Source organism: Phascolarctos cinereus, unplaced genomic scaffold (genome assembly GCF_003287225.1).
Source record: "Phascolarctos cinereus isolate Bilbo 61053 unplaced genomic scaffold, phaCin_HiC Scaffold_2;HRSCAF=192, whole genome shotgun sequence".
Classification (NCBI taxonomy): Eukaryota; Metazoa; Chordata; class Mammalia; order Diprotodontia; family Phascolarctidae; genus Phascolarctos; species Phascolarctos cinereus.
Genome location: NW_027555625.1, coordinates 315,140,937 through 315,168,039, shown reverse-complemented (window position 1 = coordinate 315,168,039; position 27,103 = coordinate 315,140,937). Strand labels below are relative to the sequence as shown.

General features: G+C 42.2%; 1 protein-coding gene across 3 annotated transcripts in view; it reads left to right on the top strand.

Annotated features, from left to right (window-relative positions):
* The window catches only part of COMMD7 (COMM domain containing 7), a 38,492-nt gene extending 14,628 nt beyond the window's left edge, over positions 1-23,864 (top strand). For 2 of the 3 annotated variants that reach the window (XM_020990736.2, XM_020990735.2), the window contains exons 4-9: positions 6,847-6,903; positions 6,985-7,022; positions 7,915-8,005; positions 8,756-8,805; positions 9,372-9,420; positions 10,478-12,689. In XM_020990736.2, coding sequence (XP_020846395.1) covers positions 6,847-6,903; positions 6,985-7,022; positions 7,915-8,005; positions 8,756-8,805; positions 9,372-9,420; positions 10,478-10,554 — 362 coding nt within the window. In that variant the 3' untranslated portion in view covers positions 10,555-12,689. Of the gene's footprint in view, positions 1-6,846; positions 6,904-6,984; positions 7,023-7,914; positions 8,006-8,755; positions 8,806-9,371; positions 9,421-10,477; positions 12,690-22,715 lie in introns of those variants that run through there. The other variant, XM_078150206.1, reaches the window with a different exon arrangement.
* The last annotated feature ends 3,239 nt before the right edge of the window (positions 23,865-27,103 follow it).

Genomic DNA, 27,103 nt, shown 5'->3' with positions numbered 1-27,103 from the left:
CACTTAACCCCTATTACTTCCAAAAAACAAACAAACAAAAAAAAAAAGAAATTCATCTTCATAGGGGGTAATCGTTGAAACCATAGGGAGTAGATAAGGTCACCCAGGAAGAAAAAATAAAAAGAGAAGAAAAAAACAGAGTTAAGACAGAATTTTCCTTTGGGGAGAGAGAAGATAAGTAGGCCATAGGAGCAGTTAGATATAAGAGGAAATCTTGGGGAGAATCTGGTGTCACAGAATCCAAGAGAGGAGAAAAAGTATCCCAGAAGGGAGTTAGTTTCTAGTAGTGTCACGTGCTGCTAAAGGCTCAAAGAAGAGGAGGATTGGAAAGAGGCCATTGGCTTTGGTGATACAGTGTTGGCCACTTTGGGGAGGATAATTTTTAATAATCCTGGGGTTCAAAGCAGTGTGGCAAAGAATTGAAGAATGAGGAGCTAATGAAGAAATGGAAGCAGTGAGTAAGGGGGAAGAGAACTAGGACAATAGGTTGAGGTGCATACCAAGGTCAAGTGAAGGGTTTTTAGCACAGAGGAGACCTGACCTATTGTAGTAGGTAAAGTAGGCAGGAAAAACCCATTATTGGTTTCCCACCACCAGTTTTTCCCTTTCTAGTCCTTCCTATATACAGATACCTCATTAATTATCCTAAAACATTGCTTTTATCATGTTACTCCCCTGTTTAGAAACTTTTCAGTGGCTTCCTGTTCTCTTAGAGCAGCATTTCTCAAACCTTTTGATCTCAGGACCGCTTTATACTCTTAAAAATTATCGAGGACTCCCCCTCCCCTCCCACCAAGATCTTTTATTTATGTGGGTTATATAAATTAATATTTACTGCATTAGAAATTAAAATTAGTATTATAAAGTACTTTTGACTTCACTGACCCTCTGAAAGGGTCTGGGTGACTTCCAAAGGTCCTTTGAGAACTACCACCATACAGGATCAAGTTCAAACTCTCAGGCTTCTGTGACACTGTTGTCTCCTAGTTCTCCTACTACTTGTCTGACCATTCCTTCTCAGTCTCCTTTGCTTCTTCATTTCCCACTCCCTTAGTGTGGGTGTCTACCATGGCTTTTTCCAGAGTCGTCATCTTTTTCTAGATTCCCTGGTTGACCTCATCTAGTTTCATTTCTTCAGTTATCACTTACCTCTTATGCACATGACTCCCGGAGTTACACACCTAATCTGGACTTCTGCATTTATAGCACCCTAGACAAATCCAGATAGATGTACCTCAAACTTAACGTGTCTAAAATAGAAATGATTACTTTTCTCTCCAAATCCCTCTGCCCCTTTGAAATTTCCCTCTTTTCTTTTGAAGGCATCATTGTCCTTCTAGGACACAGCCTCATAATCTCAGATACAATTTTTGACCCGACCTTTTCTTTTCTTTTCGTTAATTTAAACATTTTATTTATTTATTTTAGGCAGTTGGGGTTAAGTGACTTGCCCAGGATCACACAGCTAGTAAGTGTCAAGTGTTTGGTCTGAGGCCGGATTTGAATTCAGGTCCTCCTGACTTCAGGGCCAGTGCTGTATCTATTGCACCACCTAGCTGCCCCAACCCTTTCTTTTCCCCACTCCCTGTCATCTAATTGGTTCCCAAGTCCTGTTGATTTTAACTCTATAATACATTTCACACTTGACTCTTCTCCCCTCATGAAGCCACTGTGAGAGTTCAGACCCTCCCCACCTCTTGCCTAGACTACTGTAATAGCCCACACTTTTTTCTACTGTTCCACAGAAGAAAACATGGCCTATTATTTTTGGTTTTTTAATAATTTATCTTTTTTATAATTATAATTTTATTAATATATAAAAATACAATTATATTATTATTATTATATATTATATAATATAATTATAATTTTTATAATTTATCTTTTCTTTCCAGCTAGATAAAGTTCTATATCCAGTCTTATACCTCTTTATATCCTTAACTCTTAGTCCATATCCTATAGAAAGAACATCAGCTGTGTAACATTGGGCAGGTCACTTACACATTCTGTTCCTGTATTAAATAGGGATGAGTTATATTTGTACCACTGGGAACCTTTTATCACTATTATTAGCCATTCAGTAAGGGTTTGATGAGGGTCCTTGGAGTTGAGACTGCCATTGTAGAGATCTCTACTGCTGCAGGAAGCTTTAGGAAGTAAGATATTCATTTAGCAGAGTTATTAGTACCTACTGTGTGCTAGGCATTATTTGGGGTGAGGTATTCAAAGACCAAAAAAAATGTAAAAAAGGGTTCGCATTCTACTTGAGAGATTATATACATTATATCAACAACTTTTCAAAAGCAGTTCTTTCTAAAACTCACTCCCCAACATTGACTCAGGGGTTACACGCCTTTTCGTTTTCAAGGGAAAGTCTTAGCCAAGTGTACAAAAAGGGCCAGGCACATTCAATCGTGTTTTTTACTTCACCCAGCAGTTAATAGGTGCCCAGGCTGTGTCTGGGACCGTCCTAGGAGCTGAGAAGCAAAGACCAAAATAGAAATGGGCACCTGACCTCAAGGAGCTTATGTTGGCCTGGGGGTGGGGTTGATGGGGGAAACAACCTGTACAAAGATAAGTAAATGCAAAATGATTATAAAGGGTCTCCTGGTTCAGCTGGTGAAATTAGGGAAGGCCTTAAAAAGGAAGCGGCCCTGTGGCTGAACCTAGAAGGGAAACAAGGGTTCTGAGAGGCTTGAGTAGATACTAAACTGTGTGGTATCACTAAACAGGCTTTTTAGTACATATTGATTGAATTCTTGAAACTCTGGGTCTTCTTTCTTTCTCCCTTCCTCCTCTGGAGTTTTTTCACAATGGCCTCATTTTGGCATCCTTCTTCCCTTGCTACACCAAACAAGATTGTGCAGATTGATGGCCTGAGGAACAATATTTGCTAACTTTCCAACAAATTTTAACAAAAGCAGAATCTTTACTCTTACCTTAGTTTCTCTCTAGACCCTCACACTGGTACCAGGTGTTCTAACCAAAATTGCCTTGCCTTTGAAAAACAAGGCTCTGGGGCTTTTTAGTAATGGCTCATGTTAGCAGTCTCTTCTGTTAACTCATCTCCCACAGCCTAATGGGAGTGGTGGGACAAGTACTACTGGCCCTGTATCAAAGATGTGGAAACTGAGGCTCCAACAGGTCACTTGGGCCCAAGATCATGCAGCAAGTTAGTATCAGAGCTGGAACTTAACCCACCTGTCTTGATTCCTGGGCCAGTGTTCTTGTAGCATCCTGCGAAACTGTCCAAGAAGAAGGGCAGCCAGGTGGCGCTGTGAATAGAGCTCTGGCCTTGGAGTCAGGAGGTCCTGAGTTCAAATATGACCTCAGACACTTGACACTTACTTACCTGTGTGACCCTGGGCAAGTCACTTAACCCGATTGCCTCACCAAAAAAAGCAAAAACAAAACAAAACAAAAACAAACAAACAAACAAAACTGGCTAAGAAGGAAGGAAACAAGCTTATATTAAGCCTCATCTATGTGCCAGGCACTGTTCTGAGCACTTTACAAGCATGATCTTATTTGATCCTCACAGCCACCCTGGGAAGGATGCTATTATTATTCCCATTTTATAATTGAGGTAGACAGAGTTGTTGAGTAACTTGGCCCAGGGTCACATAGCTAATGTCTGAGGCTTGATTTGAACTCAGATTTCCTGACTCCAGGCCCAGCACTCTAAGATCCAGAACTGTGTTTAGGGAAAGAAAATCTTATTTCTCCCTGGTGGGATTCAATGATTGATAATCCTTAGTGCTTACATGGGAACTTAAGGTAATACTTTAAAACTGGAAGGGACCTTAAGAGTTCTGTCCTCATTTTACAAATGAGCAAACTGAGGCCCACATTCTCCTTTCTGTTTTACTCAAGTCAGCCACCTATTACTGTGAGTGTTGCACTAGGCTTAATATCTTCTTGAGTGCCCCTTTTTTGAGAAAGGAACCATAGATTAAGTTTTCTGCACTCATTGATTTAGCAGAGAGTAAAAGTACCAAGGACTAGGATGATCCCTAAATTTTTTTTTTTACAATGGCTCAGTCTAGGGACCTGCTTTCTCCAAATTATAATGCGAGAGGGCCTGAGAAGTAACCTTTTCTATTGTTCATGATTAAAAAATAACAAAAACAAAAAAACAACAAAAATGATAAAGTCTTGGCCTCAAAGCCTGTGACCGTCTAGCTCAAACCTACTCATAACTCTCCTCCCACCTTCCGTGCCCTGGTCAGACACCAGGCCTTTCTTGCCCAGGCCCTTCTCAAGCAAAGCTCTCCCCAGTGCTGCCCCATCAGGAGGGAGCCTGAGAGAAGATCCTCTAGATCCTTAAAGATTTAGCTCAAATTCAAATGAGGTTTCAAACCCTGACAGCCTTTGTCCTCTTAAAAGATCTCTCCCTCTGACTCCCATTTTAATCTCATGCACTTATTGTAATCTAGTTTGTGTTCTGTTTATCTAGCTTAGAGGTGGTGTGGCCTAGTGGATAAAGAGGGAACTAGGAAGACTTGGGTTCAGGTCCTGCCTCTGACACATCCTTGCTTTGTGACCCTGGGCAAGTCACTACCTTCTTGGTGCTCTAGACAACTCTCCGAGTTCCAGATCAGAAACTGACCTGCATTAGTAGAAAGTGTTTCCAAACCTGGGAGCTCATTTTGCCAATGAAATGCCATGTTTAGTGATTGTACTTATTTGGAGGAGTGCATAGCTTAACCCCCTACTAGACTGTTAGCTCCATGAGGGCAGGAATTTTCTTTGTGTACCTGTATGTATCTTCCAGCATAGTGCAGTATATACAGTGAGTGCTCAGTCAAGCTTTGTCCAGTGAATGGATCACGAATGTACTACCTGCCCACCCTCCACCTTCCTGCCAATGCACCTTACCCTTTATGGAGGGAACCCAGACGTCCCTCTCTACTTAGACCCTTAGGCTTATTCTCCCCTCTCCAGTGGTGGTGGACTGCTTTTATGAGACAGATACCCCAGTGTATCCTCAAGATATCTGGGCCTTTCCAGACATCTTGTAGCCATACCCTTAGGTCTTTGGGCCCTTGACCTTGCTCCATAGCTGAACTCCCCTACATGTCCTATCTTCCTGATTTAGAGTGTGATCTTCTTGAGAGCCAAGACAGTATTATTTTTCTTCTTGTTGTCCCTAGAGCTTACTTAGCATAATGCTTCTCACATAGTACTTTATAAGTTCATTTTAATAAATATACTGCAAAGGCAAATTTCAAGAATTATGAAAGATTCCTTGGGCCCTCTAGAGTGGCCCCACTGGATCTAGTGTGGTGGGGGTTTAGATGGGACTGTTGACTGACTCTTTTGAGCCTGCCCAGGCTGCCCAAAAGCACATAGTGCTTCCTGGTATTTCGACTTTTTCCTCTTTAGACTTCCTTGTCCTGTCAGATTTCTGAGATGAAAGATTTCCTTTCTTTGTTTAAATGGTTTCTCTTCAGGTGTTAGTGTCCATAGACATGTCTGAGTGTTGGAGGAGTAAAGGGAGGAGGCAGTTTGGGGCCCATAAGAGGTTATATCTTCACTTCTTGTTCTTTAAGCCTCTTCTCAAGGTTTAGGAAGAGGCTAGTGGCAAAGCCACCAGGCATTTATTTGTGACTTTCTACTGTAGAATTTTGGTTGAAAAGTTGGTCTCCAAAGCCTAGAGAAGGTACAGACATTTATAAACACTTTGTTGTCCCCGCCCCCGCCACCGCAAACCACCATCACTTCAGAGACTTGGAGCCTCTTGTCCTGACCCCAGAACAAAGCCTGAGGACTCAGCAGGGCCTGGTCTCTAGGGGCTTCAGGGGCATGACTTAGCTGAGCCCGATAGGAAGGAACTTTAGAATTTAAGCTGCTGCTAGCCAGAGGGTTGACAGCTTAGCCACAAATCTAATTCCTGTGGCATCCAGCTGATATCTTTAAACAAGTAGTATCTGCAAAGAAAGGGGTGATATTTCTTACAAGTTGATTAGGAGCTCAGTATAATCTATAAAACTTAAGTCTTGTAAAATCTTTCTTGCTTTCCCCTGTAAACCAGTTTGCCTTGAATTTTATTAGATGCGGTTTCTCTCCTCCCACTCCTATACTTTTTTTCTACATATTCATAACAAGCATCCTTCGAGGACACAAGTAGATTCTTACCTCTTCTAGGAAACCTTCCCTGATTACCCATATTAGTCCTTTCTGTTTTCTCTTTTTCCACTTCAGAATCTTTGTTCAGCCCTCTCATTTGACAGAGGAGGAAGCTGATGTCCAGGGAAGAGAAATTGCTTGCCAAGCCAGAACTAGAATCTTGACTTATGTAGAGCCCAGTTCTGTACCCTACATAGTCAGTCCCCATACCAGACCCTTTGTCTTCATCCCCTTGTTGGTTACAGTAGAAGCCTTTTGAGGGCACAGTATAGGACCATTTATGTCACTTTACCTTTGTATCTGTCCCAGGGCTTTCATGCAGTGGGCTCATAATTCATCCTTAGCCCTACATTCTAATTCAGGACTTGCTACTTTGTTCCCTTGGGCAAATTACTTCCTTTCTCTGAGCCTTAGTTTCCTTCTCTGTAAAATAAAGACCAAATGATCTTTTATATCCCTTCAGTTGCCAAGTCCTGGGATCCTCGGATTTTGTATCCTCTAGTGCCTAGCACAATGTGTTGCACATTGCTTAATATATTCAATCAGATTGTCTTGTTAATTCTTGCCTGTTTCCTTTCTCCATTTTAGATTTTAAACCTTATATGGGTCTAAGTCTTTTATTTCTTTGGTCTCCCCTGCACAGCCCAGGACACTTGTTAATCCTGCAAAGGCTGACTGTTCTCAGGTTTAAAACAAATTTGTCTTTCTGCTTCCTAGGTGCCTTGAAGAAGAATATGACTGCTGAGCAGGTCAGAGCAGATTTCATTACTCTGGGTAGGCCCTTTATTTGCCTCTGCTAAATATTAAGTGATTGGTGCCTTTTATTATGCTAATCCTCATTCTTTTCTCCCTCAGGGCTCAGTGAAGAGAAAGCCACTTATTTTTCTGAGAAGGTATCTCAATTCCTTTTAATCAGGATTAATTAAGATTTCTTGTTTTATTTCCAATACTCCAGTGCATCTGTGATCTCATTCATGTGGGTATTCATGTTTTACTTCATAAAAGGAAAAATACTGATTTGGAGAAAACAGTCAACCACAGATAACTTCTCTTGGCTTAATGGTTTTCGTTCGATAGCACAGAGTCACAGAAAAGAGGGCTGGGGAAAGGCTGCCTGGCAGGATGCAGGAGTTAAGAAGGCTTAGGTTCAAGCCCCACACCTGATAAAAAGACTGGCTGTGTGACCCCTGGCAAGGCATTTAGCCCCAGTGTCTCTCCCCTTCTGTCCCCATCCCTCAGTCTCTTAAGACTGTATGTCTATCCGCTTTGATAGAAGGAGTTTCCTTATTGGGCATTCCCTATACCTCAGAAAAGAAAAAAAGTACAGGGTTTAAAGTCGGGGGACCTATTTTGAGGCCCATATTCTGACCTCTGGGTATATTAAAAGGGAGTTAATAATACTTGCACTACTCAGTAGGGTTGTTGTCAAGAGAGAGCTTTGTAGTGCTGTATCACTGTGAGCTTTTATTATTACCATATAACTGGGGTGATGCTTTTAGTGCGTGGTTTTTTTTCCCTTGGGCCGGATTTAAACATTTCAGAATTAATAAGTGATATTTCATTATTTTTATACCAGCCACCATTGCTATGTTGAAAAGAAAGAAGATATTTAAATTCCTTCCTCTTCCTTGTTGCCTTTCTGGATAGGGGCATGTAGGCCTCTTTATGTCTACTGCCTAGGATTGAATCTCTTATTGGGGGAAGGGAGTTGGGAAATGGAGGAAATGGGAGAAAGAAGATTTTGTTCTTCATGTGATTTTTTTAAATTTGTTTTTATTCTGGCAGTGGAAACAGAAATCTCCCACACTTGCACGATGGGCAGTAGGACAGACATTGATGATCAACCAGCTTATAGATATGGAATGGAAATTTGGAGGTAACTAGCTTGAGCCAGGTTTGAAATTAATGGGGGGGTGGGGATGAGGGGAAGTATGTGGAAGAAAGGGAACTTCTGGGGCAGCTAGCTGGCACAGTGGATAGAGCATCGGGCCTGGATTCAGGAGGACCTGAGTTCAAATCCGGCCTCAGACACGTAACACTTACTAGCTGTGTGACCCTGGGCAAGTCACTTAACCCCATTGCCTAAAATAACAACAACAAAAAAAAAAAAAAAGAAAGGGAACTTCAAATGGGGAAGATGTTGTCCCCTTTTAGAAGGGTGTTTGTGTTAATTCAGTGGGGACCCTCCTGCCTAAGCAATGAAATGATATCTAACCCTAGCTTCTAGGTGCTAGTAACCTGTTTTTCCCTTATGGCCAAGCTTCTAATTTTGCTCTCTCCACTTGGTCCTGATGATCCATCAGTTAGATGGTCTGTAGAATCTGGATCTTCCAAGTAACTCTTGGGTCAGTGACTGGTTTACTGCCTGTCCTGTGGAAAGCCAGTGTGACATAATTATATAAGGCAGCCTCAGTGACAGTGGGAAAGGCCTTCCACTTCCTCAAGTCTTTTCCTCACCTGTAAAATGGAATAATGACACATAAAAGAGTGCCTGACTCCTAAAACTGCCGTCCAAAAGCTGCCCAATAAAATGTATGTGTAGATAAAGCTTCTCAAACACTTCCAAACCTTTCAGGAGTGTCTCTTGATACATCTCATTCTCTTGATTTTTCCTTCTGTGTTACAGTGACGTTGGGGAGCAGTGAACTACAGAAAGTGGGCAGTATTTTTTTACAAGTAAGTCTTCCCTCTCCGCCTCCTTCCCCCCCAAAAGAACCTTTTGGAAATATGCATACTTTTGTCATTTAATCTTTTAAAATGAAGGTAATTAGGATCAAATCTGCATTATATTTCCTGAGAACAGTCATAGAAAAAAATATAGGAAGTTCCCAAAGTCTTAATGCTTAGCAAATTTAAGCTTCACTAGCTTACAACTGCACTAATACTTATGGGACTCCCCATAGATCCCTGACTTGTTATTAGAGTAAAGGACTTCAACGCAGGTGGGCTTCAAGCACTGGCACCTGCTGAGCAGTGTTGTGGTGAGGGTGGGCCTTGGGGCAGGGTTGGGTTGGACAAGATGGTCTTTGAGCTCTCTTTCAGCTCTTCGACTCTGGGATTCTTTGGGGGGTTGGAGGGAGGGGTGACCATGATGAATGTTACCAGTTTTATGCAAAATGTTTGATTACCAGATACTGGGGTACATTTAGGAAGCTTAGGTTTGGGAGGAGAATCAGACTGCTCACAAGGAACTATGAAATTAAAAGCTGACAGCTTTGAATTTTGCTTTTTTTCTTTGTCAGTTGAAGTTGGTGGTTAAAAAAGGAAACCAGACTGAAAATGTGTATATAGGTAAGTCCTACCTCCCTTTTCCTGAGCAGGGCTATTACAGAACAGAAATATTTCTTCTCTGTGACTTGGACCCATATTTAGCTTTTCTTCATTTGTGGAGCTCTCGTGAGAGGGCTAGGGTAAAAAAGAGTGGCAGTCAGGGGGTCTGGGTTCAAGGATTGGTGCCATCACCAGTGAGCTTTGACAAGTTGTTTCCCTATTCAGAGTATTAGTTTTCCCTTCTATGAAATAAGGGTCTTTGTTTACATGAACATTTCTATTTATAATAATATTTATGATAATAATAGCTGGCACTTACTATGTGCCAGGCACTATGCTAAGCACTTCACAACTATTATTTCCTTTGATCCTCACAACAACTCTCAGAGGTATTATTATTATTATTCCCATTTTATAGTTGAGGAAACTGAGGCAAAAGGTTAAGTGACTTGTCCAGGGTCATACAGCTAGTAAGTGTCTGAGGTCATATTTGAGCTCAGTTCCTCCTGACTCCAAGGCTGGTGCTGTATTCATTGTGCCACCTAGCGGGGTCCCCAGGTCCTGTGGGTTTGATTTTCAAAAAGAAGAGATAGAAGTTGAGGATTAAAATTCTTCAAAATTCAATTCTATCCCATAAATGCTGATTACTCTCTGGTAAACATGTGAAGGGTTATAAGGATGAACAGCACTATAATTTGGGGAAATAAAAACATGTTCATAAATTCATTAGTCAGCAAGCATTTTGTAAGTGCCTACTCTGTGTCAGGCTCTGAAAATACAAAAGGAAAAATAAAAGAGTCTCTGCTCTTAAGAAGCTTACATTGTACTAAATAATACAAAACATTTAAAACTGTAGAAGAAATCACTCTAAACACCATGAAGACTATCCTTCATTGTGGAAATCTGTCATTTTTCACCCTTTTATATGTGATTTTGACCTTTTTTTTCTTTTTGTCATTTTAGTATTTGTAGGCCCAGTAAGAAGGAAGGTTTAAAAAAGGTGTTTATGAAAAGTAATCCTTTGAGGAATCTATAAAAATTGGGAACATTTACCTGACACTGAATTTTCTCTCCCTAGAGTTAACTCTGCCTCAGTTCTATAACTTCCTGAGTGAGATGGAACGTGTCCGAGCCAGCATGGAGTGTTTCTGCTGAAGGTGAAGGAAGAAGGCTCAGAGGGATAACTTGTTTGTCCTTGTGGCCTGCTCTGTAACAGCTCGAGGGCTGGGGTGTCCCCCAAAAAGGTTACAGTTCTGTACTAGGGAGCCCAATACAGTTATCACATAAACTCATGATTCTTGAAATAACCACTCATCACACAGGCCATGTCTCAAATATTTAAACCATTGCGAGGGGGAGAAATGGAGCCAGTTTGTGATACTCTGCCTTTCCCTCCTCCAGAACTCCTATTTTCTCAAACTTACAAGATCAGCAGTCTAACTACAGAACAGAGTTAACCTGAAATTTGGCAAGGGAGGACTTAACTGCCAGCATCCTGAGAGCCAGAATCTGAAACAAACAAACAAAAAAATGCATTTACCATGTGTAGTGGAGATTCTCTCAGATGAGACCCTATTTTAATGATATATCTGTATGTAAACCCAAGAGCTCCTCTTTCAAAGACTTCTGTTCTTTGGAGGCCTTGACTTAGTCTCTCCTTCTGCATCTGCCCTGCGAAGGTCATCATCTTCTCAGCCTCCTTAGGAGTCTTTTTCGCTGGCTGAGTAGCCACTGAACAGAGTTCTGCCTTATCTAAGTGTCTAATAGAGGGTTTGAAGAAGAGGCCTTGATCCTCTTGTCCATGTGCACTGGGTTGGTGATGGTTTGGGAGACAAGATGACCAGAGTTCGGATTGGGCCTGAACAGAGAGTCTGGGCAAGGCAGAGGAAAGTTGCTATACTGTAAGGACAGTTTAGGAGCAGGATTACCTTCAGGTTAAAGCCTTGTGGAAAAGAGGACCATAGATTTGGAGCCTCTTTCAAGACCTTGGAGGCCATCTGGTCTAACATCCTCTTTTTGTAGATGAAGAAACTGAGGCCCAGAGAGGGTAAGTGGCTTGCCCACTTCACACAGGTGGCAGAGCTGGAATTTAAACTTAGGTCCTGCTACTCCAAATCCAGCATTCTGCACCATTATACCATGTTGCCTTGACCACATGAAGAAGTTGTGTGTACTTTGATATTGACATGAGACTTTAGTTTCCAGCCTAGTATATCACTTTTCACAAATTGCTGATTAGAACATTAAGAACTTGGCAGGCCTTAAACTGCAGCGTGTCTAGGTAAGTGGGGGACTGTAGAAATCATTTCATCCACCAATTCTTAACCTGGAATTCATTAACTTAAAAAAAAACCACTTTTTTTTAGAACCTATTGCACTATGCTTGATTTCCTTTGGAACTTTGTGTATTTTATGTTATACATTTTAAAACATACTGAAGAGTCCATGATTCAAAAAAGGTGGAGGATCCCTGATCCAATATGTCTTACAGTTATTTAGACAATCTTCTTTTTCTGTTCTTTGTTTTATAGGGAAATGCATGTGGTGGTTGATGTTTGTCAAATTCATAATAATGTTATTTGTTTTGGGGGTTTTTTTTTTTGAGAAATTGTCTAATCCAACCACCCTCTCCCATTTTACAGATAAGGAAATAGGTCCAGGGAGGAAATTGCCTTGTGAAAGGATGTACAGTGAGTTAGGGGCTAACCCAGACCCAGGTCTTCCAGTACTGCACCTTGTTCTTTGTATTCCCCCAGCTGAGCTGCCTGGAGTTGTTGCTTATGTTGCTTCCCTCCAGTGGTCTCACTCTCCACCTGGCCTGTTGAGAGCCAAGGTCTAGCCAGGCATTGCATTTTTCATTTCTGGAGGTTTTAGTATGTCTGCTGTTGGCTAAACAAAGACTTAAAGAAGCTTATGGACTAAGGCTGCTTCCACATCAAAGGCCTGTTACAGATCAGCCTAGGGATGAGTTAAGTATGGATGAATCAGGAGCACATGAACTCAACATTCCAATAAATACACTTGGGCTCCAGCAAGGAGAAATAACATACTCAGCCAAAGGCATTGTAGGTTTCCCTTGATTCTACATTATGCCAGCGTTGAATTACTCAGATATTTCAGGTCAGTGTTAACAATTTTCCCTTTGTCATTCAGCTAACTCCCTGTGATGTTCATGTTTAAATGTGAGTTTTCCTGAGTTTCCAAAGTGGTGATGTTTTGTTGGGTTATTTTGCTTTGTTCTGGATTTTTAGGGACAGAACTAAATGTAATAAATGCCTTCATTTCCCTTTCTTGGCCTCATTTTCCCCAATTGTAAAATGAAGGGATTGAATTAGACAAACCCTTCCAGTTCCAAAATTCATAGTTTTCAGGCCTCTTCCAGCTCAAATTAATTTTTTTAAACCCCTTCCAGTTCAAGTCCTTTTTAAGGCCTTCTTCTGTTTCTGACATTCTGTGTTCTAAGGCCCCTTCCAGCTCTGACATTCAACATTCTATACCCCCTTCTAACTCTGTTTTCCAAAATCCTTCTGAGCTTTGAGTTTATTTTCTAAGATCTCTTCCAACTTTTGCGTTTTATGTTTTAAGATCCTCTAGCTGTATCTTATGTGTTAAGGTCTCTTCCAGGCCCAATAGTCTCTGTTCTGAAGTTCCTTTCAGCTCTGGCATTCTTGGATTCTATAAGTAGTTAAGTATGTTTGTAATATGTCTCTTGGTTTTGCTCTGTTCTATACCTGTCCCTAGTTCAATTGATGCCTCATCCCTGGACTAGTATAGTAACTTCTTAACTGGTCATCTGTCTTCAGTAATCCACACCCCTCACAATCCATTTTACATATGACCACCATATTAATCTTCCATAAACATTGCTTTAAACATAGTTTCCTGCTCCACTCTTCGGAGACTCCTCAATTCTTCCATCATCTGCTCTTACCCTTTGTGATCCTATAAGCCCAAAAGGTGAATGCAGATCGATTGAGTTGTTCCCTGTTCCTCTATCAGGAATGCAGCGCTCCACCCTACTGCTTTGCTTTATTCAAAGTTGCCCAAAATAAGTATTGTTCATATCTCACCACAGGAAGATCTCTGTACTTTGAGCTCTCGTTATGCTCAACTACTTAACCCACTGACAGTAATAGACTACCTTGGGCTGTTATTTGTATGTGTTATTTTATTTCATCTTTACCAGTAGAGTGAGGATGACTATCTGGTAGGTAAGAATTAGAACTTCTGCTTTTTTATATCCCCAGCACCTAGTAGAATATTCTCTTTGCATAGTAGGTGTGTCATACCTATCTGTTGATGACAGCAGATTCTGTTCTGAAGACCTTACCCCAAAGTCTTCCTTTCCACAAAATATGAATCCAATTAGACTTTGGTCAGCTATTTGTCTACAAGATAAATATTTAAGACTCAGAACCGTGTTTCATACTTGTAGCTTCTTCAGAGCTCCTAGAATAGGAGGGAGCATGAAGTAGACCCTCAACTAAAATTTGTGGGTTGGCTGATTAATGAGAATTGTGTCTCAGAGGATGCTTAAAACCGCTCTTTTTAATGAGTCATTTAGCATTCTATAGGCCTCCGTTTTCTCATTTGTTAAGTGAGATGGTTGGATTGGTTGCTTGAGTTTGCTATAAGTCAATGCTTCCATAATTTTTTTGTCAACTAAATAAAGTTCAAACTCTTGAACCTGCTATTCAAGGGCCTGCAAAATCTGGTCCCACAATACCTATCTAGACTTATTTGTCCCAAAGGCACTATCCCAACCAACTAGTGGTCTAGTAGTAACTTGGTCATGCTTCTGTGGTGGCCTTTGGAGAGAGGGAATATGTGCATTCCTACTTCTGTTTTAGGGAGTTCATTTATGTCTTGTTCAATTTCTTTTTTTAAGATAGGGTTATTTAAGTATTCTATTTCCTCTTCTGTTAATCTAGGCAATTTATTTTTTTTAAGTATTCATCCATTTCACTTAGATTGTTAGATTTATTGACATATAATTGGGCAAAAAAGCTTCTAATAATTGCTTTAATTTCTTCTTCATTGGTGGTGAATTCACCCTTTTCATTTTTGATACTGGTAATTTGGTTTTCTTCTTGCTTTTTTTTAAATTAAAATAACCATGGGTTTATTTTGTTGGTTTTCTCATAAAACCAGCTCCTAGTTTTACTTATTATTTTACTTTCAGTTTTATTCATCTCTCCTTTGATTTTCAGGATTTCCAATTTGGATTTTAATTGGGGATTTTTCATTTGCACTTTTTGGTTGCATGCTCAGTTCATTGATCTGCTCTTTCTGTATTTTATCGATGTAAGTGTTTAGAGATATGAATTTCCTTCTGAGTGCTGTTTTGGCTCCATCCCATAAATTTCCTACTCCCATTTAATAGAAGAGAAAATACTTCATAGAGGCAAAGTGACCCATCTACCATCATACCTAGTAAGTCATGGAATCATAAAGTTAGAATAGGAAGGGACCTGAGAGGCCATCGAGTCCAACCCATTCATTTTACTGGTACCTTGACCCAGAGTAAGCATGTGAGGTAGAATTTGAACTCAAGTTTGCCTGATTCCAAGCTCAGCACTTTGCCTTGCTACCAGTTTCTAGCTGAAGTGTTGAAACCAGCTTGTAAACCAGGTGCTCTGATTCTAGGATAAACCTTGCTATGTCAGGTCCCTGTTTTATGTCCTTTCTCCCCAAACACTACCTGTTCATTCCCACCTGGTAAGCATGGATGCCCTTAGTGATACTGTGCCTGTCCCCAAAGTACCACCTTTCTGATCACTACTGCACTCTCCTTTTTCTGTACCTTTGTTAGCACTCCATTTTCTTGACTTAGTTCTTGCTATTTTAATCTACTCTTGGTAGATCTCCAAAAGGTGGTTCCTAAACCCTTCTGTGGGTTGAGGGCACTTGGCAGAGCCTGGGAAAATCCCAAGTGCCCAGTCACTGGGAGTTTTCAGACCTAGACTGGATGTGCTGCCTGTCAGGGGATGTCTGATTGAATTGATGCTTTAGTTAGACGGTGAATCCAGGGACCTAGGGACTTTTTCAGCTCTTCAATACTGATTCTGTGATCCTGAGGGCAAAGAGGGGAATGACAGCTACCCTGGGTCACACCAGCAGTACAAGGCTGGGATTCTAGCTTTGGTCCTCCCCTTCACTCACAGAGCTCACACTTAGGTGAGGTAATAAGACCCACTTGTGTACAAAGATGCCATATCTCCTCTGGTAGACATGGACCCCCCAAATGCCCAGTGCTGAGTGTGGCAGATATGCCTTGGGGCTGCCCTCTTCAGGGAATGAATGAATGAATGAATGCCCCTTGAAGGAGCTTGAATTAAATTTGGGCCTCAGTGGAGGAGCACAGCTTCAGCAGGTGGAGATTTTAGGAGAGGCACAGACAAGAAGACATGCAAGTGTATTTAGGGGAAATGGAATAGGTTAGTCATGATTCTAAAAAGCTGTCTGAGATGTGCCAAGTTAACTGAAGGGCTAGTGGTTCCAGTGTGAAGCTAAGTTAGAGCAAAGCCTTTGCATTCATTCATTCATTCATTCATTCATTCAACATCTAATAAGCATTTTTTTTTCCCCAGTAAGCATTTGTAAAGTGCCTACTTACTATGTAGGGGCAGTATGGAGAAGTGGTTAGACATCTCTCCCTAGAGATGGGATGATCTAAGTTCAAGTCCTTTCCGTCTTTCCCCCCTCCCCCCCATACTTGCTGTGGGACCTTGGGCAAATCATATGACTTAACCTCTTAGTGCTCTAGAGATGTCAAAGACACTCCTCGCATTGGGCTATATGTAAATAAAAAAATACAATAAAACATAGATACATTTTAAAACTAGGTCAGTAAGCAGCCTGTGGGGAATATGTATGGAGTAGTGGCCCCCAGTTTCTACTTGAGTTGGACACTGTTGGTCTAAGCAATTCTCTTAAAGCCATATTGCAGAGAAGGTGTGGCCCCGTGCAGTTTTCTCACTTGGCAGTGAGCTATACCAAGGCAATCACAGGTACAGTCCTAATCCTCATCCCAAATATGTGACAGCCTGTGCTGTACTAGAACTGGGAGACACCAAAAACCAAGAGGCCCTGATCCCAACGACCCTGCATCCTGATGTAGGGAGAATAATGTGCCAAGAGAAATAAATACAACACACCTGCAAAGTAATGTTGTGGGGGGGGGAGGGTAACACCAGTGCTTGGAGGTATCAGGACTGGGTCTCTATAAGAGATGCTGCTTGGGCTGAGCCACTTTCTACGTGGGACTAGGATGCCTGGATTGTTCCATAAAGAAAATTCACACTTTAAAGTTTTACCAAGAACTTTCCTCAAAACAATCCTTTGAGGTAAGTGGTGCAAGGAGCATCGTCTCAGTTTTAAAGAGAATTTTGAGTCTCGGAGAGTTGAATTGACTTGTTCTGGGTCATAGTTAGAAGAGTTGGTTTTACAGCTGGTCAGACTTGGCCCCTTCCACCAGAGGCCTTGAAGAGAATGTCTAAAGTGGGGGTGGGGTGGGAGTTCTTTGACTTTATGCCCTGGACCTTTTTGACAGTCTGGTGAAGCTAGGAGGCCCTTTCTCCGAATAATAATGTTTTTTTAAATAAATATAGTCAGAGGAAATGCAGAATTTCAGTTAGAAGTTAGTAAAAATAAAGATATGACTTTTTTCCATCCAAGTTTACAATCCACCCGAATTCTATTCCTGGACCTTGGTGGGGGGGGAGGTTTGTGGGCCCAGGTTCAGACCCCCTTGTCTGAAAAAAAATCAGAGTGATTGATGAATCCATAGGTATGTCTACATACTGCCAGAGTCACTGTACGTACCCTGCTGTGCATCCTTATCTGTCTCTCCTAATATGTTCATAGGTGTGTGGGATTATCTGATGTAGTCAGAGGTGCATGGGATTTTCAAACCCTTGATCAGAACAGTTGTAAATGCATTTAAATAGCTTGTTTACTCTCCTGTATAAAGGAATGTGCCTACCCTCGCCTCAACTGGACCTTTCAGGGCCGGTCTTTAGTTCTGCCTGGCAGAGTTGGCCAGCTCCTGGATGAACCTGTGTACCAAAGGCATGCCAGGAGCAGGAAGAGCCAGGGGGTATAAGAGGCTACATTTGCAGACATGCCCATGTATCTTCTCTGCATCTTTTGTTTTGATATTGACAAATTACTAGGTAAATTCTCAAGTTTGAGCTTGCATCACCTTCTTCTGAATCTCAAAATCAAGCTTGATTTCTGGATTCAGGAGAGGTGAGCAAGCACCAGATTCCCCTGACTATAGGCCTGGCCTTCTCTCTCAGAGTGCCTGGATGACAGCCAGCAGCATTTTGTTCCAACAGTATCTCTGGGCTGTAGCCCCCTGGGTCTGACACAACGAGGAAGACAAGGAAGGGAGATGAAGGTGCATTATTGGGGGGGGAGGTGGGGGGCAGACAAGAGGCCACAAGGGGCATTGGTGGTATTGCTCTGTGATGGTGGTTTGGCCCAGGCCAGGGGTTGGCTTTGGTCGAGGAGTGTCAGTTTTTTGAATGATTTCCTGACAGGTAGAAAAAGCTGACTCAGCTGACCTCCTGTGGTGTCCTGTGCACTGCCAGTTTTTCCGGCTGCCAGTCAAATCCACTGAGCCGAGAGCTAATCTGCCCAGGCCAGCTGGCTCTGAGGGAAATAAGGGCCCCTTCCAGCTCGGTGGGAAGAACTAAACTGTGTATCTTTGGTGGTTTTTATTTCTTGGACGTTTCTCAGCTTGGTCCTGTGGGGAGTGGGGGAGAAGAACAGCTTTAAAGGAAAGAGAAAGATCCTTCTTCTCCCCCTTCCCTTTCCTAGAATTCTATTGTCAGACCTCACACCCTCCCCTTCCCCCAGCAGAGCCTAGGGCCACTGCCAGATGTGCTTTCGGTTCCCAAGTCCCTGTGGGGTGCTGAGCCAGGAAGCTGAGGTAGGCACCTGGTAGAGAAATAGAACTGAGCCAGGCAATCTGGGTTTAAATCCTGCTTTGCTTACCCTCTGCACCTCAGTTCCCTCATCTGTAAAATGAGAGGCCTAGATTAGATGATCTGTTATTATCGGCATGACCTTCGACAAGTCGTCTGACCTCTAAACCGAGGGGATTGGGCTGGATAACTTCTAAGGTCCTTACATAGAGCTGTCTATGAACCTTTGAAATCATTCCCATGATTTGGGCAGTGGAAAGAATTCTGGATGGAGAGTCCATAGATAGGTTCAGTTCCTGACTGATTTGACTATGGATAAGCCACTTCTCTGCCTTACCTCAGTCTCTTGAGCTGTAAAATGGAGAAATTAATGTGACAGTGAGGTGGTCGGCCTTTGGAAACAAATACTGAGCACTTTCAAATTTCCCAAATGCTTTCCATGTATTATCCATCTCATCTGAGCCACAAAACTCTTAGGTTCTCTAGGAATTAGTCCCATTTTGCAGATGGGGAAGCTGAGGTATCCTAAAGGACAAATGACTTGCTCATGATCACACAGTTCCTAAATATCGTAAGTAGGATTTGAAACCAGCTCTTCTTAACTTTTAAGTCTAGCACCCTGTTACTATGAAGTCCTGGGGAAAGCAGGCTCCCATGCCATTATTATTATTATTATTATTATTATTATTATTATTATTATTATTATTATTATTATTATTATTATTATCATCTGGCCTTTTCCAGTACAATTCCAGGTCAGAGAAGCCTACTTTGAACAGGCTTGGCACCTGGATCAGGAGAAAATTTCAGCCAGGCAATATCCCAGACTCTGCCTTGCTATGGAATCAATTAACCTTTTGGTGAGGCCTTCCTTCTCCCCTAATCAAAAAAGAAGAAAACCCCATAGGGAAGGTAGATAGCATCCTGTTGTAGGCATTTGAATTCCTTGGGAGATTTATCTAGTCCCAATCATTTTTTTTAAAAAGTTTTTTTTTAATTACATTTTATTTGCAATTGAAGATCTCTCGTCTTTCCTTCCCTCCCCCCATGGAGAAAGAAAGAAAAGCAAAATGTTATAAACAGTCAAAGGAAATTTCCACATTAGCCATGTTAAAAAACAAAACAAAACACAATCTGCACTCTTGAGTGCATTGCCTTTATCAGGAAGTGGGCAGTGTGTTTCATCATGAGTCCTCTGGAGTTGTGTGTGGTTGTTCATTACCAAGTTACCTTTTTTTTTTTTTAAACAGAAGAGGAAATTGTGTTTCCCAGAGGGGGAGGTAGCTTGCCTTTGGGTAGTGACAGGATTAAAAAATTAAAAAAAAAAATTGGCTCAGCCCAGGGTTCTTTTATCCTGCACTCCTGCTTTCTCAGAGGCTAGTCTTCTCCCCTACCCCACCCCCCATTCTGGGGCCAGGGAGCGATGATTACTCCGCACAGATAATCAACACATTTTTTAATGTGTGCCAGGAACTCTGCTAGGTACTAAGGATACAGTACAAAAATGAAAACAGTAGCCATGTTCTAATGGAGCTCACGTTCTAATGGAGGAGAAAACAAGTCTAAATAAAAATACCTAGAGAAGTTAATAAATACAAAGATAAACAAAGGATTTTGGGATAGGGCACTAGTGGCTGGGGTTATTGGGAAAGCTTCTGAAAAGTGGAAGATGGTGCCTGAACTGCAGCATAAAGGAAGAAAGGGCCATGGAGGTAAGGAGGGAGTGAATTCCAGGCATGGGGGGCAACGAGGCTGCCTAAATCAAGCACAAAGGGGTCATTAATATCCCTTGGTGGGGGGGTCACATGCTGGTGGGAGCCTGGCTGTGAGTGAAAGTGTATCCAGGAGCTGGTGTTGAGAGAGGGGCTGCTGTGGGTCTGATTGCTGATTCCCGCTTTCTTCCACTAGTGTATCGGAGCTGAAGGTTGAGGTGGGTGGGAAGCAGCTGAGAGCCTTCTTTAGGGGCCCAGCACTGGCGTTTGTCATTTAGCTTCAGTCTATTAGAATGATTAAGTTGTCCAGCCAGCGAGTCTGCTGTGGTGAAAGGCAGGGATTCCTTGGAAATTATGATGCTCTTCAGAGCCTCCAGAATTTACTAAGCTGCTCCTTATCCCTGCAATCTTCAGGAACACTCCTGACATGGGGCAGTCAGGCACTGCTGTGGCTCCACTGTGTGCACTGGCCTTTCTTTGATGAAGGGCTGGGAGGAAAACCACTCGCCAGTCCAAATGATTAAAGGGCTTAAATGATTAAAAATAAAACGGGCATTTCATAGAGCATTTCAAAGGCAAATATTCTTGGCCACAGGGGTTGGAGTCAGGAAGACCTGAGTTCAAATCCAGCCTTAGACATTTACTAGCTGTGTCACCCTAGGCAAGTTACTTAAATTTTGCCTCCAGTGTCGTCCTCTGTACAGTGGGGATCATAGCACCCACCTCCCAGGGTTGTGAGGATAATTCTTGCAAAGGGCTTGGTACAGTGCCTGGTATGTAGTGCTTAATAAATGCTTGTTCCTCCCTTCAAGCCCTGGGCCCGCTCATGGGCACCAGAAGAGCAAGGTTAGGGTTTACTCCCTCTACATCTTGGCGCTATTCCTCAGCTCCAGCTCTGCTTGGCCCAGAAACTCCCTTGAAGGTCCAGGAACTCCTGTTCTTCTGCCATGGAATTGCACTCTGCAATATCAGGGCTCGTATAGAATATTAGTACTGAAAGGGGCCATAGAATAGAGAATATGAAAAGTAGGAGAGACTTTGAAACAGAATGTAAGCTCTAGCTGTTACCTCTATTGTGTTAGTGTGCACGTGTAACATGTTGTGTTTGTATATTTGCTTGCATTTATATATTGAGGTTTGCAGAGTGTTTTACATATATTATCTCATTTGAGCTTCACAATAATCCATTGTATTTCCAATTTTTCTCTCCATTTTGCAGATGATAAAATTGAGTCTGAGAGAGATTAAGTGACTTGCTCAGGGACACAAACTAAGTGCCTGAGACAGGAGTTGTACTCAGGTCTCCTGACTCTGAACACTCTCACTGCTATGCTACCTAGCTATCTCCTACTTCCCTCTATTTTTCAGGGTCATAGTGGGAGGGAAGGCAGAACTAGATATAGTGGGCTGAAGGAAGGTAAGTGGCCATAGGAGTAAGTGGCCATTAGGACCTTAATGAGTACCAAACAGTAAAGATTAAAGGTGATGAGCTACCCATGGTATGCAGGATAAAAGTAGTATTGTGATAGGGAACTATTGACTTAAAAAACAGAGTTGAAGTGTTTTGAAGTTATGAACTGGTACAATTTAGAATTATGCTAAGAAAGTCATTAAAATGTTCAACCAAAGATCCCAGTAAAGGTATGTACCCCCAAGAGATCAGAGGCAGAAAAAAATACCTCATGGGTTAATAGCAGTACTTTTTGTAGTAGCAAAAAACTGAAAAAAATTTTTTTGGAAACAAAGTAGACACCCATCAGCTGGACAATGGCTCAACAAATTGTACAAGAATGTGAGGGAATATCACTGTACCAACCTCAGTGAGCTCTTCCCTCCCCATCCATATCAATCTGCTGAGATTCGTCTCTTCCTGTAAGCCCAAATCAGTTGCCCTCTTCTCCTTGAGTTTTCTCTGACCCCCATCAAGTGAAAATGTTTTCACCAAAGATTTCTGCCAGTTTCGTGGAAAATGTCCTCCAGAGTCCAAATAGAAGAGGGGATTTCCTATAGATGACAAAGTGCCCCAGATACTTCTTTCTGTTTGGGAATGATATCTTGATTGAATCAAGCCCCAGAGTACTATAGGGCCTCCTCAGGGAGATCCACAGCCATTCCAAAGAGATCAGCTGAATAATCCACACAAGAAAAATCAAGGGGATGAAGAGTGGCTATTGCCCAGGTATGGCATGGCAGTCTGAACAGTTAAGTAGTTAAACAATATATATACTTTGGACAGACACTGTGGGTGGACAATAGGCTGGGAACAGAATTGAATAAGAGGAAGAGAGCAGGCTTTATCACATGTTGGAAATTGGATGCCACTTTCAAAGCCCTCAAGCTGTTTGCTGACACCATTGTGCCTCTGGTGAAGCTGTTGTGTCTGTAAAACGTAAAATGACAATTTCTGAAGAATTGAAATTGCAGGTTACCCAAATGGCAGTGGAGGGATGTGCGGTAGACCTATTACCAAAGAAAAGAAACTGCACAAAAGAAGCTTAGTAAAAGTGTTGGGACATGTATGATTATAAAGGGCTACAGGCTGATCATGTAATGAAAACAAAGGGTAACCAATCGATAACTCAAGTCCTATGCTAGAACCCGTGGAATCTTAAAAAAAATTTTTTATAACTCATTTTTTAAAATTTTGAATTCCCAATTTTCTTTGTCCTTCCAGACACTCTCCCACTGATTGAGAAGGCAAGCAATATGATACCCATTGTACATGTGAAGTCATGCAAAACATCCCGTGGGATCTTCTGAGCCGTAGAAGTAGAACTCTGGCAGGACAGGTGTCTCTCTTTGGAGGATATCTGTAGGAGGAAGTAGACAGTCGTGCAGATGGGTGAGAAGGTATAAATGGGTCACCATCTTGAACACTGAAGAGAGTACTCACAGGGATGAGGCTACACATCTTAGCACCATCAGAGAGCTAAAACCAATATATCTTTGTGCCATCCCATTTTCTGGTATTTTTCAAGGTGCTTCCTCTTCTTTCCCTTCCTATTTCTGTCACGCTCTCTTTTGGCATGTAAGGCTTTTCATGCTGGGTCATTGCCAATGATCTTGACTTCTGTCTTGCCACTGGACTCCAGTGACTCTGGAGGAGAGAGTGAGGCTGATGATTTTGTGCAGCTCTGCCTCACTCTTGTCTAATTTACACACAAGTCAAGACATCATCCTCAGGATGTCATTGGTCCTCTTCAAAAACGAAGGATGAACAACAAGGCTCTTCGTAACCTTGCCGCTTCCTACCTTTTCAGTCTTCCTACGCTTTACTCCTCTCCATGGCTCTTTGGTGCTGGTGCATTGACCTCTTTGCTGTTCTCCCAACAGGACTCTCCGTTTCTCTCTCTGTCTTTTGGTTGGCTGTCCTCCGTGCCAGGCTGCCCCCTCACCTCTGCCTCTTAGTTCCCTTGGCTTCCTTCAAGAGTTGGCTCAACTGGGGCAGCTGGGTGGTGCAGTGGATAGAGCACCAGCCCTGAAGTCAGGAGGACCTGAGTTCAAATCTGGCCTCAGACCAAACACTTGACACTAAGTGTGTGTTCCTGGGCAAGTCACTTAACCCCAATTGCCTAAAAATAAATTTTGAAAAAGAGTCAGCTCAGCGTACCTCACTTTTCCATCTGTCCAGCTGCTAGGGCCTTTCCCTACCTTTATCTACTCTATGTATCTTATAGGTAACTAGTTATTTACATGTCAGTCTCCTCAAATAGGGTGGAGACACCTGAAGGGTAAGGGCTCTTTTTGACCTTTGTATTCCCAACATATTTCTTTGTATACTTGGTACGCATAATAATCACTTAATAAAAGTTTGTTGACTGACTTACTCAGTTTCCATCGTTAAAGTTTCAGTCTGTATCAGCCCAAGAGGAACCAGAGCCATGTAGAAGCCACATTATGATGCACTGGTCTGGTAGACAAGAGTCTTGTATTCTGAGAAGTCTCTTTGCTTATCTGAACCTCTTTTTTCCCACCTGTAAAATGGAGGTAGTAATTCCTGCCTACCTCACAAGTAATAACTGTGTGCTTACCTCAGGGCACAGGAATAGGGATAAGGATGAATCAAAGGATGATGGGTGGTAAAGAAGTCTGAACTGAGAGAACTGTGTGACTTTGAGGAAGTCACTTGCCCCCTCTGAGCCTCTTTTCTGTGGTATAAAACAGGCTTGTTGAATTTAGTGAACTCCAAGATTCTTTCCAGCTCGAACACCCTAGGAGTAAGTTTCCCATCCCAGCACTTATCGTCAGCATGATTCCTGTTAGGGGCAGGAGTCTGTGGCTGTGTTCTTAATGGACTTCGAAAGCTTAGAGCGAACAGGCTTTTTGCTCTAGCTCTTTCTGTAGCTCAAACTACCCTATTTTATATTAGCACAGAGGGTAGGCACCAACAGAAGGTTCTCCCCACTGCAGGCTCTGATTTAGAAGCTGAGAAATAGGCTGAGGATGTTAACCCCTGAGCCACCAGGAATGAAAAAAGACATTTGTGGACCATTTGCTTGGCTGGTGTCTGAGGCTTCAGAATGAATTTCAGGCTGTGCAGGGCAGGGAATGTTTTCTTTGTTGTATTTGCAGCCCCAGGGCTTAGTATAGTGTCTGGCACTTAATAGCATGTCATAAATGCCTGGTGATTGATTAATGAGGCCAATGGGGAGAGGAAATTTATGGGACCTTCAGGTGGAAGCCTAATATCTGATACTGCTGCAATTTACTAAAGTTTCCTCACCCTAAGCTTGGCATAGTGGGATGATTACTGGCCTTGGAGTCAGAAAGAGCAATATTATAGACCAAGCATTGCCACTAGTTAGCTCCGTGACCTCAGAGCTCATTCAGCTTTTCCAAGCCACTAAAAACTGTTTACAATTTTAACAGCTTAAGTAAACTTTACAGTGTAACCCAGTGTAAATTTTAAGTGTAACCTTAGCTGTAAACTGAAGTAGTTAGATGAGATGGTTTCTGAGGCCTTGTGTGTAATCCTTTTAATGACTTACATGTGCATATGCTTTATAAGTACCTTCCCAGAGGGCCTGGGTTAGAAAGCTAGGCTTTGCTCTCGCGCTCTCGCGCTCCCTCCCTCCCTCCCTCCCTCCCTCTCTCCCTCTCTCTCCCTCTCTCTCCCTCTCTCTCCCTCTCCCTCTCTCTCCCTCTCTCTCCCTCTCTCTCCCTCTCTCTCCCTCTCTCTCTCTCTCTCTCTCTCTCTCCCCTTCTCTCCCCTTCTCTCCCTCCCTCCCCCCCCTCTCTCTCCCTCTCTCTCTCCCTCTCTCTCTCCCTCTCTCTCTCTCTCTCTCTCTCTCTCTCTCTCTCCCCCCCCTCCCTCCCTCCCTCTGTGGTTTCCTTTTTTTTTTTTTAGAGGCAATCACTGTTAAGTGACTTGCCCAGAGTCTAACACCTACTAAATCTCTGAAGCTGCATTTAAACTGAGGTCCTCCTGACTCCAGGGTCAGGGCTCTATCCACCGCACCACCTAGCTGCCCTATCTGTGTGATCTTGAGCAAGTCAACAGAACTCCAGGCCTCTTTCTTCATTTTTAAAACGAGGGTGTTGGACTATATCAGGAGTCCTTAACCTCTTCTTGTGTCTTACGCCTCATTGGCAGTCTGGTGAAGCCCATGAACCTCTTCTCAGGATAATGGTTTTAATGCATAAAATAAAATACATAAGATTGCAAAGCAAACCAATGATATTGAAATACAGTGATCAAAATATTTCTGCAGTTTTCCATACCCCGAATGGCTAAACAAATTGTGGTACATAACTGTAACTGTGCTGTAAGAAAGGACAAATGTGACCAATACAGAGAAGAATGCCAAGATCTGCATGAACTGATGCTGAGTGAAGTAAACAGAGCCAAGAAAACAGAACACACAATGACCACAACAGTGTAAATGGAAAGAACAACCGTATACACACAAATCAAAAGTGAATAGAGACAACTGATAAAGAACAAGCATGACTCCAAAGAATAAATATGAGAAGATGCTCCTACCTCACCTCTTTGCAGAGGTAGGAGGGCCACAAGCATTGCCATTGCATATATTTTCAGACTTTTTTTTTCACGTATTGATCAGGAATGCTGCTTTTTTTCCTTTTCCTTCCTTTCTTCCTTTCCTTCTTTTTCCTTTCTTTTTTTCTTCCCAAATATTCTTTTTTTATTATATATGATTTCTCTCTGGAAGGAAGAGAAGGAGGAGGGATACTGAAAGAAATTCTGATGGTGTAAAAAAACCCAAAAGACATCAATAAAATTTTATTTAAAAAAAGTTAATGGACCCCAGGTTAGGAACCCTTGGTCTATAATCTCCAAAGTCCCTTCTAAACCAAGATCTGTCCACGTAGGAGTGACCTGAGGTCACACAATGAATAAATGGCAGAATCTGATTATCCTGATTGTACTTGTAGCCTCAAGCCTAGAACTGAAACTATGTGTTTGCATGGATTGGGGTCCATGTTTGGAAATTCTCTCTACAGTGTCTTTTTCTGGTTTGTTCCTCAACCTAGGGTTTCTTCTAGGAACATAAAATTTTAGCTCATTTCTAGGGTACCACAGCAAAAGAAAATGCTCTCAGCTCCCGTGTAAGGCTTAAGGCAAATATGCTACAAAATTTAGGACAGGTTTTATCTAATTTGACAGAAATGCAAAGGGCTCACACCCAAGCCTATCAACTGTCAAGGAAGTCTTTTTTGTTTTCCTTGGGAGCCTCCCCTCCACAGGGAACCATGTAATTAAACTTGTTCTGTTACCCTGTGCCCCTCCATTTCCTATATCAAATAGGCATTTGGAGCTTCATTCTTATGATGAGCCCCTCCTTTCCCAGGACCTACAAAGTCCTGCAAGCTTCTAAATGTACCCTGGGTAGGGACTTCTTGACGGGGGAAAACACTCTCTAGATTTGTTGTTGAGTTGTTTTTCTCAGTCTTGTCTGACTCTTTGTGACTCTATTTGTAGTTTTCTTGGCAAAGATTCTGGTTTGCCATTTCTTTCTCCAGCCCCTTTTACAAATGAGGAAACTGAGGCAAACTGGGTTAGGTGACTTGCCTACAGTCACAAAGCTAGTAAGCGTCTGA